Below are 19,098 nucleotides of genomic sequence, written 5' to 3' on the forward strand. Positions count from 1 at the left end.
CCAACTACTAATGTATAAGTGCACAGTGAATGCAGTCTCCGTTGGGCTCTTTCCTACATACCACTGGAACAAAACTGCCAAGTTCAGTTGCAAAGATATTCACAAAGACCACTATGGGGTGAAAGATTTAATACCAGTTATTTTCATCGAGTAGCTTAAAAAAATGAAACCTAATACCTTTAAACTGGGGCCAAAGGACATCCCTCATCGCCCTACTCCAAATTGGTTAGACGATACTTTCTCTTGCACTTCAGTCTAGTGCCAAAGTGCAGAGAACATGGAGAATGAAGATTTAAAATAGAAGCCTAAGGTTTTGTGATACTTTCAATGCCACAGATAAATAGATGAGCTGAACACATGACTTGACTTAACTAGTTAGCAGAGCAAACTAGTAGCCATGAAAGGGGCGTCCATTTGGGCCGTAAGCAACCATGTGAAGACGAAGCACAGTGGCCAGCAGGGTGAGACAGGGCTTCTCACCCTGAGCACGGGCGACCCCTGGGTGCAGATCTTTCCTCGTGGGCACTGTCCTAAGCCTTGCAGGATACCGGGCTACAGGCCCAGCCTCTACCTCTGTTGCATCTGGAGCACCTCTGGCAGAGAACTGTGGGTATTAGACAGATACTCTGCAGACTGTGCTAACTGAATGATGGGGGGGGGTGGTCCTGGGAGAAGAGATGAGGTCTGCAGATTTGATTCTGCTACACAAGGGGATCTCGCAGTGCAGAATTCCCCTCCGTCCTGTTCAAGTCTACAGTAACCACTTGTTTTCCCCACACCATCTGGCTCCTCCTTACCCTTCAGGTCTCAGCTGCAATTCAGCTTCCTCTCGAAGGGTTCCATTCCCTGCAGCGTCTTTGTCTAATCCTATCCGGCATGGATCGCGTCTCACACACACCATGCATGTTTGTATGGATGACTCTATCTTTCACTCATTTTTTCCTTTCTCCCCCCCTCCACATCTATCTATCTCTGTCTGTCTAAATATAGATAGATATTTGTATCTTTTTTGCTTACTCCTTCCATCAGACCAGATGATGGGGACCCAGTCTTATCTGAGAGCTACACTCCTCCCAGAATCCGGTAGGGGTACCCAGCACACAGATGTCTCCCTCAAATATTTGCTCAAGGATGAATAAAAACTGAAATCCCTTTTCAAGTGAAGGGCCGGTGAAGCTCTCCGTGACCACCCCAGGGGACAGACAGGGGGACCAGAGTGTGTGCTGGCTCGTCTCCCCAGAGGCAACCAAGACCAGAGGACTCCAGGCAGAAGCAGATCCCAAGCAGCAACATGAAAACACGCACGTTTCTGTCTTTACTCACATCTATTTCAGGCGCTCACCAGTCCCTTATTGTGACACGTCTTTTGGCTAAGGTGTCAACCACAGAAACCTCGAGCCAGAGGACACAGCTAAGGTGGAGTGGCACTCTACGCTGGGAAGCCAGGATTGCTGGGAGCCACGGATCACGAATTGTTCCCCCACCCCCAGGGGGGGCGGAGGGAGGATGGAGGGCCATTCGAAGAACTCCGAGGACCCGATCTTGGCTGTATTTCCGAGCGCACACACAAACAGACACGCGAGCCGACGTGCCCTCACCACTGCCAGTTTCCACCCTCAAGAACACAGAGACATCGCCAGCTAACTTTTATATGAAGAATTTAATTATCTATACACGTAACTATTCCAAAAGGGGGAGGGTATTACAGGTGTTAAAGCCGCAGGTTTCTATATTTATATATTTTACATTCATATCCATGAAAATACTGAAGCGCGAGCGGACGAGGAGGAGCAGCCTCGCCCTCTGCCCCGGGAGAGCGGAGAAGAACCTCTACCCAACGGCGAGCGAGGCGTCTCTCCCGGGGGAGACTGGCACACGGAAGGGGCGACACGTGACATCATTATGAGCAGGACAGCTGGATTGTGCTGGGAGGCTTCCCCCACCCCAGGTTCTGTGCTGGCAGCACGGGCATTTTTATTGAGAGCTTCCAACTAGTGTTAAGGGACACACGTGGCTTCAGCTACAGCACAGCTAACACATAAACGGACCACGAGCTCCATTTCATATTAATCTGCAGAAAGTCCACAGTCTAGTTAAAAAAATGTAAACATTGGAAATTAATTGCAGGGAGACTCCTATACATTCTTTCTTGTCAAGAAAATTACTTGTTCAAAATAGATCATTCCATGAGAAGTAACTGGAATGAACTTCAGATCAGCGACTAAAGGATTGTAGTGTCAATCACAACCACCTTGGTGGCGGTATCTATTGATTTATGGGATGAAAACACGTCAAATTAAAAAACCCCAAACAAAACACCACCTCAACCAGATAAATCTGAGACCCAACAGAAACACAGGTGCTTTCTCACATGGCTACAAGGTCACTGTGCAAAATAAAATTAATGCAATATGATTAGAGCATCGTACAAAGGGACAGCATTTGTCATGGAAAGAACTCATTTCTTATGTACAGGATGTATTACATGCTCAACACGGTACATCTGATACACACAAACAAGCACATAACACCTTCGCTTTAATTGGGCTCATTCTACACATCTTGAAAACAGAAATACTTGACTGTACTTCTATAGCAGGGGGAGCCCCCCAAACTACACAGTTTAGTTGGTAACACTGGACAAAATGAAAAAAAAAATACATCAAGTCTCAGATTTATGGACATTTGGAACAATTTTTAATAGCACATGCAGCATTCCTTGATAGTGGGTCTTTTTGCAAAACCAACATAGCAAAGAATTGGTTTATTTCATTTTTTTATTAAAAGACTAAAATATGTATTTAAAAATAATCTTAAAACTATTGAAAGCACCTGGGCCAAGGTGGGGGAAAGTCAATTTGAGTAACTAGGAAAGCCACAAAAGGACCCACTACCCTGTGTATTTTTTTTTTTTTTTGTAATTTTTGCTTCTCCCTCTGCAAGTAATAACTCAAACATTGCGATCACATGCAACTAAGGTAAAATGAGGTAAACTGCTCTGCAGTGAGTTCTTCTACTCAGAAGGCAGTAGGTGATCATGCTGGAAGTCACATGATCAAGGCTGCATCTCCCATCATCCCTCTGGGCAGTGATATGGGATAGTGGGTCTCTTTGAGGACTTTCAAGCCTGGGGGGGGGATGGGCAACATATGATTCCTAGAAAAAGGAGGAAAACAACACATAAGCAAAACAAAACAATGAGCAAAATTCAAGCTAGGAAAATGAGTCAGGCATGTAAAACAGCATGGTGCCAAAATGATTAAAAAAAAAAAAGAGGAAAAGGGGGGGGAGGGAAGGGAGGGAACATGCTACAGAAGGAATGAAAATTTAAAAACAAAACCAAAAACCCCACAAGAACAAAGTCTTGCATTACAGAAGGTCTTCAAAGAGACAGTAGTGAACGCAGCAGTGGTCTAGCTTTACGTTCTGCAAACCACGCTCAGCAGAATCAGAGCAATGCTGCATGTTTTTACCAGAAGACACCAGAGAGGAGAGGCACAGGGCCGCCAGGGCACTTACATTGCTGGCTTGGGTCCATGTCTGTGGTCAGCTTCACATAATTGGACGGGAAGAGTCCCACTTGCCCATTGACTTCTCCTTTCCACCAGTCGGGGTCCTCCTTGTTGAGGACGTTGATGATCTGGCCCTTGTGGAAGGCCAGCTCGTCGTCGTTCTGGGCAGTGTAATCGTACATCCCGATCACCTGGCACACTGCAGGAGACAGGGCGCGGTCAGCGGCGGCACATGCGCAACAGGGCCCAGGCGGGCCACGGAGATGTTCATGGGCTGCTTCTGCCCCTTTGGTGGGGGGAGGATGCGGTGAAGCGGAAGGACCCAGAGGGACCCCATTCATGGTGTGGGTAATAGAGGAAGATGAAAGATTAACATGAAGACGACAGCGACATTTTTACACTGTGTCTTTGGTTTTTTAGAATATCTTCCTCCCTTCAAATTACTTGTCAGCAGAAAATTCACCGCAATAACTGAATCTTTGCTTCTGAGCAGGGGTGGGGGCTGTACAATGCTGCACTGGGGTACTGGCCAACACCACCCCGTTTCTGTCCCATGGCACCGCCAGCCAGGGGACCGCGGCACTCCTTTCTTTCCTCTCTTTTCTTTCCTGTGGGATTGGGGGTTGAACCTAGGGCCTCACACACAAGGCAAGCGCCCCAACACCACACTCTAACCTACAGGAGGTTAAGTTTTCCTTACTCAGGGCATCTCTACAGAGCTACAGAAGGCCGCACTATTTACTTAGGTCACAGTTAACAATTCATCTCTTAACCCAGCTACGTACAAGTTCAGGGTGCTCCAACTCTCCAGATAAATGAATCACTCAACAAGTGGGCTGACCCAATCAAGGGGTTACACACTGGCACAGTGTGGAGACGAGGGGGGAGATATCATCAAATCTCCCCAGTGGACAGCAGATTCAGCTCCCCCCCCCACCCCCAAACAACTACTTGAAGTCTTAGCTCAGGCAAGGAAGACCAGCAAGGATCAGGGATCAGGGATCAGTCACAGAGTTTACCAATCCTTTAATTTCTTCCAAAGGCTGTCAAGCTTTGATTTCATTAGGGAGGTATAGCGTAGACCTTCAATTGGAAGGTAATGGAACAAAAATGACATGCTTTCCACAAAATGTCACCCAAGTATTGAGGTGGCATAAAGAACTAAAGCAAACATCTGTTCTTCTCCCTCGTAATTACTGAAGCATCTAATTCAGTCCCTTAGATCAGAAAATAGCCACTGGGGTCGACTGAAGTGCTCTGCCCTTTTGCAGCCCTCTAGGAAAGCGCACACAACATCCTGGTCCCCCACCCCACCTCCCAGCGAGGCCCCTCTGTCCCCAGTAAATGCCACAGGGGGGTTATTTCAGTCTCTTGCGAACGTCACATGAGGGCCAGCAGCGCCTGTGGCCTCCAGCGAAATCTCCTGACCTATCCAGACCCCGGCCATTTATTCTTAGGAGCCTCTTTCTGTTGCCTCACCCGCTAGCCCCAATCCCACTTTAAAACGGCTGGAAGAAAACCAAGGGAAAAAAATCTGGCTTTAATGCCACAGTATTGAGGACTGTTTCAGCAGGACAGTGTCAACAAAGGCTCTGTTGTCCCCAGCACAGTAAAGCCACTTTAGTTATTTGGTTCTTTTGAAAAACATATTCCATATCCCATCAGCTGGGTGTTGTTCCAGCATGCACAAAAAGGGCTGAAAAGCACATGTGAGAAAAAAACAACAAAAAAACCCTTAAATGCTGTGAGAAAACCAAGTGAGAAGGGCCAGGCTCACCGTTCTCCAGTAAGAGACGGCAGAGCTTACCTGTGGGCAGTGCCGCTGACTTGGGGAGCTCTGTTGGAGTGATTTTGCTTGTCCCAGGGCTTAGAAGCTTGACGTAATTTGCCGGGAACCAGCCTATTTGGCGTTTCTTCCCACGTGCCTAATTAAAAAAAAAATCAAATACAAATTTTACAAGTTCGGCTTTCATTATACAATTTGCTTTGAGTGACTTCTATGGATCTGAAATACAAATGGTGTGAATGGTAGACTCTGTGGGTCCTCATGTCACCAAGATGAAACGCTGTTACTACAGTTCAGAGCACGGCAGCCAGGGATCAGCAAGCTTACAGCTTCTCAAGTGTCAGTGGCCACAAATTCAGGATATTCTGTAGTACGTCTAAGATAGTGAACTACTTGGCACCCAGCTGCTAAGTTTGGAAAGACGAGAGAGTATGGTTAATGCCACCATCATATAAGAGGAATAATGATAACAATAACAATGGCCAGGAACACTGAGTGATTTTTATGATCCAGGTCCTATGCTAAGCCCCTTATGTGTACACAAAAGTTCCGGAAAGACAGTGCTATTATTCTTCACAATTTCAAGGTGAAGATGGAGCTTGGAAAACCTATGAGGTGGTCCTAGGCCCCGGACTATGTGAAATGACATAACGTGCAGTGACAAGAGGACACAGGGAAGGGAGGCTTAATGTGATGCTGTTTTTCGAAAGCCTTCAGGTCCACGTGGCTACAGCACCTTTTCCACTGCTGGTCCCTGCTTTATTTCAATCTGACTCTATATGAACTTCGTCTATGATTGCTTAGGTGCTGGGATTTACTGGAGAGAGCTGGCAGGGAAGAGTTTAAGAACTCAAACCAACATACGCGTGTGCACATGTGCACACGCGTATGCACACTTACCCAGAAATGGCATCTCTAGAAACAAGGTTGTAAGGATGGAAGGGAGACATCTGCATTCCTAGCTCTTATTTTTAAAATTTAAAACACCTATTCCAAAACCAGGGAAATAAGAAACTGAAAGAAAACTGCTAACAGCTTCTGCCATTCTACCTGTCAAGTTGTTGTCACTCGAGGCCATCTCTGTGCAGCTGACTGTCCTCATGGGTCCTGTGGTCTTAAGACATTCTGCTCCTGGCTCATGGACTGAACTTTTTATTCCCACAGTGAATCTGCTGATGACTGAAGCCATGTTTACATGCTTCCACGTATATGCCTATCTAGTGAACGGCCTTGAGGCCCACAGCGTCTCCTCTGTCCCCCTTCTAGTTTCACAAGGGCAGATGCAGAGCGCGTGGTAATTTCCACGCTTGTGCATCCACACTGGAAGTCCAGTTTCAGCCGTGGCAATCCAACCACCTTACAGTGGAGGCCGAGGGCCGCTCAGACTCTCTTTTGAGCAACGTACCTCCAAGGAGCTGATCATGTCTGTGTGGCGATAAGAAACACACACAGCTAAGTAATCACATACCTATCGGCTATGAAATGCCAAGACTGGGGACAAGCCTGAGCCCAGTGCCCCGACTCAGGAGAAAGGAGAAGGTGCTTCCTGTTGGGAGCGTTCGGGAACACTTCTGGAAGAAGTGGCAAGCCCCGGAGGATTCCGGGAGGCAGGGGATCTGTCGCAGGGGAGGGAGGCTACGAGCTGTGGCAGAGAGAGCCCCGGGGGTGCGAGTGCTTGCAAACCAGCTGTCAAATGAGGCTGTGTTGGAGACATGGCTCCAGAGGGAAGAGGGGCCAGCCTTCACCCACAGGCCGAGGAGAAAGGGCGGCACAAGGCCGCTTCAGTCTTCTGGGCAGGAGAGGGCCATGCGGACGGAAAGGCCGGTGAGCGCCGACCGCAGAGCTGCCCAGGGACTGGTCTGTGGCTGTGAGTGGCCATCTCCCCGCCCCACGCCAAGTGGGGGCACATTCAGAAGTGGCCGGGTGGCAACTGTTTTAACAGCCTGGGGCTGAGGGCAGTGGTTCCTGATGGTGGTAGTCCCATCGTAAGGAGGATTACAGTTCAAGAGCAACCCAGCAGAAAGTGACAGTGACCCCCATCTCAACACAGAGAGCATGGTGGCGCCCGTCTTGTGACTCCAGCCTCACAGGAGGCATAGATAGGATGGCAGTCCAGGCCATCCCCGGATAAAAGCATAAGACCCCATCTGAAAAATAACCTCAAGCAACTTTTTTTTTTAAATTAATTTTTTGCCAGTCCTGGGGCTTGAACTGAGGCCTGGGCACTGTCCTTGAGCTCCTTTTGCTCAAGACTAGTGTTCTAGGGGCTGGGAACATGGCCTAGTGGCAAGAGTGCTTGCCTTGTATACATGAAGCCCTGGGTTTGATTCCCCAGCACCACATATATAGAAAATGGCCAGAAGTGGTGCTGTGGCTCAAGTGGCAGAGTGCTAGCCTTGAGCAAAGAGAAACCAGGAACAGTGCTCAGGCCCTGAGTCCAAGGCCCAGGACTGGCAAAAAAGAAAAAAGAAAAAAAAAAAAAAAGACTAGTGTTCTACCACTTGAGCCACAGTGCCACTTCCGGCTTTTTCTGTGTATGTGGTGCTGAGGAATGGAATCCAGTGCTTCATGCATGCTAGGCAAGCTCTCTACCACTAAGCCACCTTCTCATCCCTAAAGCAACTTTCAGAAAGCAACTCTTGCTTTAGAAATAATTTTGAACTCATAGAAAATTAAAAAGAATAACGCACAAACACTCCTAACACTCTTTACCTGGATTCACTCAGTAACATTTTACCCCATCTGCTCCCCCTTCCCTCTTTGTAATTTATTTTCCAGAATCATTTGATTCTAAGTTGTTTATATTATGGCTCTTCAACAGGTATTTACTAAAAATAGAAATAGTCTCTTTAAAACCACAGTATAGTTATCAAGTCTCAGAAATTTAACATGGGTATAATATTTTTAATCTAGTCTGGGGTCTCTATCCCAAGTTTGTCAAATTATCCTGATGTATTGGTCTTTCAAGGGGGCCAGTCTAGAATCAGATATTGCTGTTTGTGGGCACATTTCATTTATCTCCTTCCTATAGGTTTTGTCACTGACATTATCAAAGACCACACAGTCAGACCCTGCTTGTCTCCTTTAGAATTGAACATTGCTCATTTTGAATACAATGGCTTCCTCATGATTAGACTTAGTTAATATGCTTCTGGCAAGTCTGGCAGTCGATACTGTGCCCTTTTCAGATAGTGTTTAGGTCAATATTATGGCCCAAGATTTTGATACGCGTAACACACAGGTGCACAGAGATGTACACCTGGGAGCTAAAATCAGAACAAGGAACAGATGAGCATAAAAAGAAAGAAGCCTGCTGCCAGGGCATACCACCTCCCACCACTGACAAAGGAAGTCTATTCTGCCCGCCATGATGCTTTAGGACCTATCAGGCTCCCACCCGCAGCTGCCATTGTCCCATGAATTCTCACAATTCCTACACTCTCACTCTGAACTAGAACAGGATGAATTTTATCAGGTGAGTTCTCAGCTCTCACAATTCTGCTGTCGGCTGCCTGAAGCGCGGGAAGCAAACAGACACAGAAATCTCACCGTGCAAACGCACGGCCTAGGCAGCGGAGGCTTCTTTGCATTTGCAGGGAAGTGCCTTTCGGGTTTTGCATAGATCCTTGGATTGAGAATTTTAAATACACAGAAAAGACACTAACCTGCAGCTCTCCTTCCCACCATCCACCTGGGTTCTTTTTGCGGATCAAAATCAGCTGACCGGGCGCCAGAGTGAGTTGTTCAGGGCCGGTTGCAGTGTATGAAGCAATGACCTGAGCAATTTCTGAAAGACAAGATCAAACATTGCAGTGCGCTGTTAGACTCAAGAGAAGGACCTCCGAAGGACACAGCTCATGAACACCAGGGCATTTGGCCACTTCGTGACTCCACGAGGGAGGCACGCCTCCCTTCTCCCAGAGCTACGATGCAAAGCGTAGCTGGCCGGTCTTTCTCCTGGGCTCCACCTTCTATGTCAGGAATTACTTACCAGCTGCTGGCAGTAAAGCCCCTCTCCTGCCCTCTCCCTCACCTTCGGGCCCCCACCCCCATCCCAGTTACTGGGAACCCCTCACTCACTCCACCAGTACTGAGTAAAAGAACCCACGGGACGGGCTTCCTCCCGCCAAGGGCAGTAGAGAGAAATGCTTGTTTTCCTTAGGGACCACTGGGAGCTAGCTGAAGTTTTATTCATATGTGTGGTTTTGGTCTCATTCCCATCAACACAACCATTTTCGTTATGACTCATATTTTGGGAGTAATCTCTGAATGTCTAGTATAAATCACAGCGATCTCAGTTTCCTTCTTTTTGCTTTAAGTTAAAGGAGAAACCTGGAGTTGAGGAAATTCCATGCAAAACAATAATGTAGCACAGAGAAAACAAATGGAAACAGGCCTGTACTCTGAAAACCCCGTGAGAAAAATCCCAGTCAGGCTACAGAGCAGGTTGTGTGAAGCCCATTTCTGCTGGCGCAGAGGTCAAGTATGCAAAGACAGCCTCTTGCCCAAAGGATTCCAGCACATGTGAGGCTGTCACTTCCTGAACTTCTAGAAGCAACACCGAACACTGCTCAGATTCCTCCACATAGGCTCCCCGCCACAATAGCTCCGGAAAGGGAAGGAACAAAGGAGAGGATGAAGGGAAGATGGAAGGCAAGGAGAAAGAGGAATACAGTAGAGAATGATGGAAAGAAAGGAGGCAAGAAGCCCCATGCTACCTGCGGAAGCCTCCACGACTCCATCCTGCCATCTGAGCTCAGCCACTCTGGTAGGTGTGCCACGGGGTTAAGGGGAAGTCTGGCCTGTGCGTGCTTTAAAAAGCTCAAGGAAACAAGACAGCCTAGCAGCCAGCTTACAGAGAGTCTGGCTCTGATGAGAGTTCCAGCTGGGAATCTACTTGAGTTGAGGACTCTCCTGTGACGTGCCAAGGACAAACTCTAGATTTCCAACAGTTCTTGGTCTGGAAAAAGCTCCAATTAGTGTCCTATTTGGCTCCTCAAAGGATCTGCATCAGAGCCAGCGACCAGCCTACCGCTGCTGCTTTGTCCCTGAGCCGCTTGCTAGACTCCATGTAAAAACCCCTCCTGGGTCTACTGAAAAACCAGGGCCCTTTGGAATGACAAACTTTGCAAAGTGTGAAGATTCTTAGTTCCGCGGTGATTTGACCCACAGGGTCTGACTAAAATCCCAGACAACCTGAAACCATCTTTTGCTGGCCAGGCAAGTCCATTTGGAGCTCAGCACCAGACAGACACACCAGTCTCCCTCAGCACAGGGGTGAAGGTTTCAATCTCTAATGTCTTAAGGATCCGAGAAAAACAACGCCTATGACCTAGGTCGGGAAGACAGGCCACACAAACCATGCTATTTCACCCCTGCCTCTTCCTTCACTCTTTAATGCTACTATTTATAAAACATGTGATTTTGCTTAGATAAACTAAACTGAGTTCAGAGGCAAGACTGCCATTTTGTATCATCAATGTGGACTCAAGGAAAACCACCCAATGGCTTCTCAATTAACAGGCCCTATAATCTGAGGATGTCTTGTATGCTTCTGATCTTTCCTACTATCTGTGCCCTGGGGCTTCACATGCCAGGAAATGAGCAGAGCTTCCCTAGCCTAACACGATCACTGAGAAGCAGATCCCACAGCTCCATGTACAAACAAGAATGAGACCCACCAACCTCTTGCCTGAGTACTGTTTCACAACCCAACATCTCCAGACCCCACACCACAATTGACACCCATATATATATAACATTAGTACATCCCAAGGAAAGAATTTACTTTGAATCCTTTTAGGGAAGATCCTTTTGTTTCTACTTTGGACGTTTGGCCTCCAGGAACAAACTATCAATTACATTCATAGCACGGAAACATAAGCATCAGGGTTTGTAACTTACCAGGTTTTTTTCCTAAACTCCCTGTTTTCCCAGCAGTTCCAGAGCCCTTAAAACAGAGCAAAAGGTCTCATTTGCATGCTGAAGAATTGTGATTATGCAACTTAAAAAGCGATCAATGATACAAACCCATATGAGCCTCTAAACTTCCCTTTTACATTCTGGGGAAACGTAGTAGCAACTGTCTCACCTGACAAGAGGATGTGAACCAGAGCCGCCAGGGGCAACGTGGGGCTTTTACAACAGGTGGCTTTTACTGTGTTCTTTAAGAGAAGCGGAGAGTGAAGTGCACGGCCCTGCAGATCCCACTGTGTGTGTGTGGGGGGGGGGGGGTTGGGCAGGGGCTGCATGGCACATCCCAGGATGGACAAATCCAACAGGAGGTTCCATGCCAGGATTTCTGCTGGCAGATTCTTACTCGTGCTTTATTTCATGCGATCGATTAGGAAATATCTCATACATAAAAGTATAGAGGCTGTAATACATCTTGATCCTACTACTCAGATTTATTAATACTTGGCTACATTTGCGAATTTTTCTCTTTTAAAGAACTGACATAGCACAGAGCTGCTGAGACGCTCCCTTCCCCCACCCATTCTCTCTAGCCAGCGAGGGCGCCCACTGGCCTGCAAGCATATCCGCCCAATTTCACACTGTCTGCACATTGACATTTCTCTTATCCGTGCTGGAAGCACAATCCATTGAAGCATACCAGGGTTTCTTTCCAACTACTAAGTGTTTCAGAAATGCTCCAGGCTTGAATTCCTTCTGTGGATACTCATGGAATTAAACTAGCTGAGTCAGCCAGCAGAGACCACGAGAGCTAGGACAGGGGCCAGAATGCAATCTGTTGTGTCTAAAGTGCTATATTCTGAATTAAGGTTCACCCCTAGGTCTCATCCCTATTTTGCAGTAAATTAAATATTCCAATTAAGAGAAAACAAAAGGTTTAATAAATTAAATCAGAGTTTGCCATAAGACTAAACTATGTTTAATTGAACTAATTTATCTGCAAGAAACATAACCTAGAATCGTCTATTTTGATTATTGGGATTTAATAGCCATTTAGCAACACAAGTCTGGTTTAAAGTTTCACTCTGATTATGGGTTCTTTAATTCACAAACTTAGTTATGCTGTTTTCATAGATTGCATTCCGGTTTCTTTGCCTCTACAGGCATATAATATACTCCTCCTAGTTCATAAAAAGAGAGCAACTGGGAATAACCAGCCAGAGGACACTGTAACAAGCTCCCTTTGAGAAACAGCCTGTGAGCTGGGAGGCACTCAGGAGGCCAGATTTTGTTCTGGCTGGGTGTCTGGAGAAACTGCCGCAGACACTGCTCCAGAGAAGGAGACCAGCGGATGCTGGCTGGTGTCTGACACCGAGTCTGTTTTTAAGTTTGGTAGCACACTTTACTCCAACACCCAACTCTGTGTGTGAGTAGGTAAAAGAACTAGCTTTGTAGATTTTTCTTCATTATTGAAGAATACCTAAATATCTGTCTAAAACTCTGTAGCTCGTAGACTGTGATTAAGAAAGCACCTTGTAACAAGCTAACCTCTTAAACAAGTAACAGGATATACTTTTTTTAAAAACTTGCTTTAGATCTAAAGCCAATTTATTAATCTATAACCAAAGCAATGGCTTCTGCATTTAGTATTGATTTAGATTATTTTTACTGTTAATAAAATATATTTTAATTGTTTATATAAACAAGATTTAAGTAAAGTTTAAATTTAATAAATAAAGTAAAAATACATTTAGACACAAACCAAATGGCTTTTATATTTTAATTATTGCATAACAACAGAAATCAAGTTTAGCTTTTAGTGTTGTCCTCCATCTCCCTGTAATACCATCTGTATTATCCGCCTGGAGTGAATTTGCAATCCTGAAGAAGTGCTTAATTATCTCTCTATAGGTCACTATATCTTACAGGGAACAGTTATTTTCTTCCAGGTTTCTACACAATTCCCCAAGGATGAGTAGAGTTACACAAACACCCAGAGGAATTTCAGCAAACTTCTCTTATGACCAGAGCAAGGAAAACAAACAAAAAATAAGTGACACCCTTTAAATAACAAAAACAAAAACAAAGCCAGGCATCTGTGGCCCATGCCTGTAACCTTAGCTACTTAGTAGGCTGAGATCTGAGTAATGTGGTTTGAAGCCAGCCCAGCCAGGAAAATCCACGAGACTGTTCTCTCCAAATAAGCATCAAAACAGGCAGATGTGGAGCTGTAGCTCCGGTGGTTAGAGCACCAGCCTTGAGCAAAAAAGCTCAGGGACAGCACCCAGGCCCTGAATTCACGCCCCAGGATGAGCATGTAAATAAAAACCCTCCTAAACATATAAAAATCATCCTGGGAACTGCAGGGCGATAAGAAGGCCAGTGGCAAAACTGTTGTAGCAAGATGCCAGGCCCAGCCTCAGTCCCAATGCCACGAGAGTACAGAAAGGCCCAAGATATATCCTCTTCCCAGCATTTAAATAAGAGAGAGAAAGAGAGAGGGAAAGCGCTTTGTCCACTTGCCTACCCCCGAGAAAGCAGCCTCTACAGGTTCTGTGCCAGCCTTTTTTCTCTCAGTGCCTTGGAGGTGTGAGGAGAAAAAGAAAATAACTGGGTATTCACTGTGCTTTAAGAAAAGAGCCAATTCCTGCTGGTTTATTTATATGGATCTGCTAAATGACTGGATTTATACCCTGGAACTCTCCATTAACTTGAACTTGGCCGCTACAATACAGTCCCGGCCTTTTCATTAAATTTGCACTACCTCAAGGACACATTTTATGCAATCAAATTTTCAAGGCTCCATTTAACAACAATGGGAGTCATTTCTATTTATAAGGACAACAGAATTCCCACAATATGCCAGTCTGTAGGTCTTGTATCTTTTTAATGTATACACAAAAAAAACAGATTTAAGAAATTTTCTACTGCTCAATGTTCTGAGGCTGGTATCATCAGGATACCTTTAGTTTAAACAGGTAAAACATTGCTAAAAATGAAATGATTATGAAGCTGACCAGTGATCAAACCAGTTTATCCTTGTCATACGCTAGTCGCATGCAGGAACAGAGATTAACACTGATGATTAGAACCCAGTGGATGATCAGTCCCCTTAATGCTGAAAAAAAAAAGGGGTGGGGAGGCAATTCCTAGTGGCTCATTTACATGGATCTATTAAATGACTGAAGTTATATCCGGAAACTCTCCATTTTCAGGTGATCTCCAGAACTCCACTTAGCCCCTGTAGATGTGCTTGTGGGCCAAAGCTTGTTCCACACCGCCAAATGACAAGGTCAGACAGTTGCAGATCACATTCTAGTAGTTACAGCCACATTCCAGAACTCAGAAGCCCAGGGTTCGACTGTCAGACATCATGACTCCCGGCCAGGGGAAACACCACACAGAAAGGGAGAGGAAACAGTTAATGTGGGTTTACCTCTGAATCTTTAAGCCTCACATAGTTAGAAGGGAAGACTCCGGACTTGTCGCCCACTGTTCCCGTCCACCAGTCACCATCTTTCTTGGTAACCAAAATCACATCCCCTTGCTGAAAGGTTAAATCTCCTTGCTCAGAACTCTCGTAAGTGTACATGGCAATAAACTCTGGTGGGGAGAAATATTGAGATACGGAGAGAGCTTGATTGTTTAAAGAAATCCCAGACAGCTTTGCAAAAAGCAAGTTTATGAATCAGGAAGTTAGGATCAGATCCATTCAAGAGAAATGCTAGTCACAGATAAAATACAGAGCTGCAGGCAGAGCCAGGGCTCCAAACTCCCCAGCTGCACAAATAAACTCAGTAAGTGCAGACAGGAAGACAATGCTATGAAGACCTGGTCATAGGAACAAAGGCCAGGGCGGGGGAACCGCCTGCCTACCGCCCTGAACACCAAGCGAGAGCTGTGATTTAAGCTAATCATTTCTTTTTTAAATAAAAACATTGTCATATTTGGTTTGAACAAACACCTCCTGAGTATCTAACTCTGCACTATGTGTAGGGATGGATGCATTCATATGTAGATTCTTGCGGTGTGAAAATCTGCCTTTCAGTTTCAGGGGTATCAAGTCATCATTTTAGAACATTTTCAAAAAGAGTACATTCATTATGTATGTTAAATAAGATTCACTTTTCATTACTCAAATGCCTGAGTGAAAACTTATAGTGCAATATACAGATAGATAGATAGATAGTGGGAAGCTAGAGTACAAAATAAAAAATAGACATTATTTAATTAAAATCAGCATTGTCATTCCAGTACATAAATGGGTACAGTGGATCGGTGATAAAAGCACTACTCAACTCAGAAAATAATCAAGTCTTTCTCAACAAGTTGTAAAGATAAAGCAGTTTGTTACAATTTGTTATTTATGTAATTCAGTCTTATAGAGTAAGAATATTTTTTATTGCCTCAAATTTGAAGGATGTGTACTCCTGAAGACATTATTCTTTGTAAATTACAAAACTCTGAGTTGCTTTTAATTGATTCTCCTAAGACTTAGAACCAAGTCATACTCTAGATCAGACATAAGGTCTTAAGACGCTACTCTTTTGGTACAGGGGAAAAGAGTTACAGAAAGCTACATATACTTTTTGTTTCTACTTTTTTCCCTCTTTTATCCTAAGCTTTTGCGTATTTTTTAAATAAAGTAATGGGGAAAAAATCACTATCTGCCTCAAAAGTTCATTATTATGACTGTTGATACATTCTCCACATTTGAGATGATATTCCACCAATGCAGAATTGAGTATAGAGACCTCATTTGCTAATTATAACAACCTCTGAAGAAGGTACTAGTGAAAACTAAACATATAGGAAAACCAATGGGCAGAGCCCTGAGAACAGAACCAGTCTCCTACTGCAGGAGTGACCTATGACCTTCGCTGAAAAAAGGAGCAGCTATGGGAAATGCACATCAGACACAGGGCCATCCAAACATCCTTGGGGAAACCAGTCTTCAGTCCTCAAGTGCTGGTTACACCCCTCTTCAGTTTAAAAATGGAATGGAAATTTGTGGCCCAAAGATATCAGAGTTCGGTGCTTTAAGTCACGACATTCTCTATTCCTTAATACATTTGTTTTGGTAACCTCTCCAGATCCTTTCCTTTGTGACTTTGCTCCTCCTATTGTGCTTTCCCTCCTCTCTGGTCATTTCAGATAGGACCCTAGGCAACCTAAATATTCCCAGTGATTCTCATCAACTGAAAAATCACTTCTTGAAAGCAGATGCAAATTGTGAAGTAATTTTCAAAATACTTAGAAAACCTCAGAAACATGACCTTTGGCTGAACTTATCATTGCAGTTCAAACTATCAGAAGCCTGGAAAGATGGGGAGGCTTTGCATGCCGGTCCTGCACACAGGCATCTGTGGGGCTACTTCACAATTCAGCGAGACCTAGAAACCTCATGATGCATGTCATCACGCTACTTCCCACAGTCACTCTCTTTCAGCACACACGTAACAGAGGGTGTGAGCCAGTCCAGGCCACTATTTCAACAGCTACCCAAATGGATAACCTATTCAATCTGGTTTATAGTTTAAATTAGATAATGTCCAGTTCATTAATAACAAGAGACTCATTTGTAACTGTAAACAGCTCCCCTCAATACCACAAATCTCTTTTACTGTTTCTAATAACCAGCTTATTTCAAAATAGATGATCAAATAATACCAAAATTTACTTCTATTCTGCTTCGTGACTATAAGAATGGGCGCGATATGCCAGCCATTGGTGGCTCATGCCTGCGACCCTAGCTACTCAGGAGGCTGAGATCTGAAGGTCATGGTTCAAAGCCAGCCCAGGCAGGAAAGTCTGTGAGACTTATCTCCAATTAACCACCAAAAAGCTGGAAGTGGAGCTGTGGTTCAAATGGTAGAGCACTACCCCTGATTAGAAAGGCTTAGGGGCAGCATCTAGGCCCCGAATTCAAGTCCCAAGACCAGCGCGCATGCACACACGCACGCACACACACACACACACAGTGATTCACCTGTGACTTACTCATTAAGGCCTCTAGTGTCAAGATCTCTGTACATGTTTAAGACAAACACTGTTCCCCACAGCTGACTGATGAGGAAGCTCACTGCTTCATGTGGCTCTACCAGTAACCCAGGAAATAAGGCAAGATGGAAACAGCAAAGACATTTGCTGAGTTTTGTTCTCAAAGATTTATATATGTTATCTCATAATGCTTGTAATAATTTCCTACATTAGGGTTCACAGATGAGGAAGCCGAGGCATGACCAAAATCATGCAGTTACTATCTGAGAGAGAGCAAGCCAGGATATGAACTCTAACTCGCTAGTGAGCCCTGACAGAACACACTGAAGTTTTCTTCTTCCTTTTGGGGGAAGAAGGCAAAATTTGCTTTTTATTATGCCAACTACTTGTGTTTAAAAAGGGTTCTGCCTTGCTCTAATAGTGAAGTTAAAAAAATTCAGATAATGAGAATGTGTAACTATACTAACAATTGTTTTCACTGTAATAAAAAGCATACGATAAAATGTTAGATATTCTTAGTAATGAGGAGGTTCTTGTAACTATACTTACAAATTAAAAGAAATTACTTTTAAAACTTCTTTTGAAAAAGGAATCTTGCTTCTTTGAGTCTGAACTACCATTAAATCTTAATCCTTGCTATCTCCATTGATATAATTATTTTAAAATCCTGTATTTCATTAGATAAAATTTCTAAGGAATGTAACAATTTTATTATAACGAACTAAAAATATTCTATCTTCCTAAAACTTATTCTATCAATCTATGTCAAACTGTAACATAACTACTGAGTTACAAAAACATTAACTTCAAAATCAGCTCAGACTCTGACATGGAAGCCAAACTCACTTTTTAACGGGCAACACAGTGACTGCACTGAATATAGAAAAGACATGAGGTTTCTCATTTAAGTTGTCAATTTTAGGCTGGGGATGTAGTTCAGTGCCCAGCATGGGAAATGCTCTGAGTCTGATCTTCAGCACCACCAAAACCAAAAACCAAAATCCCTACATCAGTTTGTGTAATAAATAACCAAAATGAATTTTTTAGTCCTAAACAATCTGGCTCGGTTACTTATATAGGACACAGAAAGTGAGCTTTCTGTCTCAGCTGAGGTTGAACCTGTGACACTTCTGGTGTTTAGAGAGCTTAAGTTAAATACTTATTTCAGTCATACCGGACCATGTTATGTTAGGGGGAAGCAATTGCCACAATTTAACTATTCAGGAGCTCAAAGCACTTGATCCTGAGGGAACAGAACTGACTTCTTTCTAAAGGCCTATGATCAAATAAAATTTAGAAAATTTAGTTTTTGATGATCCACATTTCTGAAAGGATTTTGAAAACCTCCATAAAAAGCGCAGCCTTCATTTTACCTTAAAATTTGAGTAGTCCTAGATGAATGTAATGTAGCCTCTTTAAGAACTGAAATCCAGCTTCATTCCCAACATTTACTGTTTACATTTCAGGATGTCCCCCACCCTCCTGAAGAACTTAACATGACTTAGATCCTCACCTTCTCCTGGGACGGCCAGCTTCGTAGCTGGGGAAGATACTCTCTTTAGACTTGCAGGACTTTCTGATGAGCCAGACTCTATGCTGTAAGAGGGAAAGAACAGAATATTTAAATTCTTGTTGGAGATGAAAACAGTGCAAATGACACTGACTTTTCACTTATAAAATTGAATAGTCCACAGCCACAACAGTGATCCTTAGCCACACTAAGGTGCTAAAGAGGCATGGCCTCTTTAAAGAGGCATGTTCTCATTCTTGTCTCTGAGGCATTTTGCTTGTAAAACACACAGCCTATATGGTGGTCTATTTCAAAGCATGACGGACAGTCATGGAATAATTCAGCTGTTTTGTCCAGAACATCTACATAGCTAGAAT

The 19,098-nt window shown here is 44.3% G+C and overlaps 1 protein-coding gene across 8 annotated transcripts in view; it reads right to left on the minus strand.

The window, feature by feature from the left end:
• The window catches only part of Itsn1 (intersectin 1), a 179,685-nt gene that overhangs the window by 35,633 nt on the left and 124,954 nt on the right, over positions 1-19,098 (minus strand). For 4 of the 8 annotated variants that reach the window (XR_007210960.1, XM_048346265.1, XM_048346266.1 and 1 more), the window contains 6 exons: positions 18,725-18,807; positions 14,648-14,814; positions 11,203-11,248; positions 8,964-9,085; positions 5,320-5,437; positions 3,520-3,711 (listed from right to left, as the gene is read on the minus strand). Coding sequence is in view for 7 of the 8 variants with exons in the window: in XM_048346265.1 (XP_048202222.1) it covers positions 3,520-3,711; positions 5,320-5,437; positions 8,964-9,085; positions 11,203-11,248; positions 14,648-14,814; positions 18,725-18,807 (728 nt within the window). In the remaining variant the exon portion in view is untranslated. Of the gene's footprint in view, positions 1-1,641; positions 3,157-3,519; positions 3,712-5,319; positions 5,438-8,963; positions 9,086-11,202; positions 11,249-14,647; positions 14,815-18,075; positions 18,455-18,622; positions 18,808-19,098 lie in introns of those variants that run through there. The other 4 variants (XM_048346269.1, XM_048346267.1, XM_048346271.1 and 1 more) reach the window with 4 other exon arrangements.

This window comes from Perognathus longimembris, chromosome 5, assembly GCF_023159225.1.
Source record: "Perognathus longimembris pacificus isolate PPM17 chromosome 5, ASM2315922v1, whole genome shotgun sequence".
NCBI lineage: Eukaryota > Metazoa > Chordata > Mammalia > Rodentia > Heteromyidae > Perognathus > Perognathus longimembris.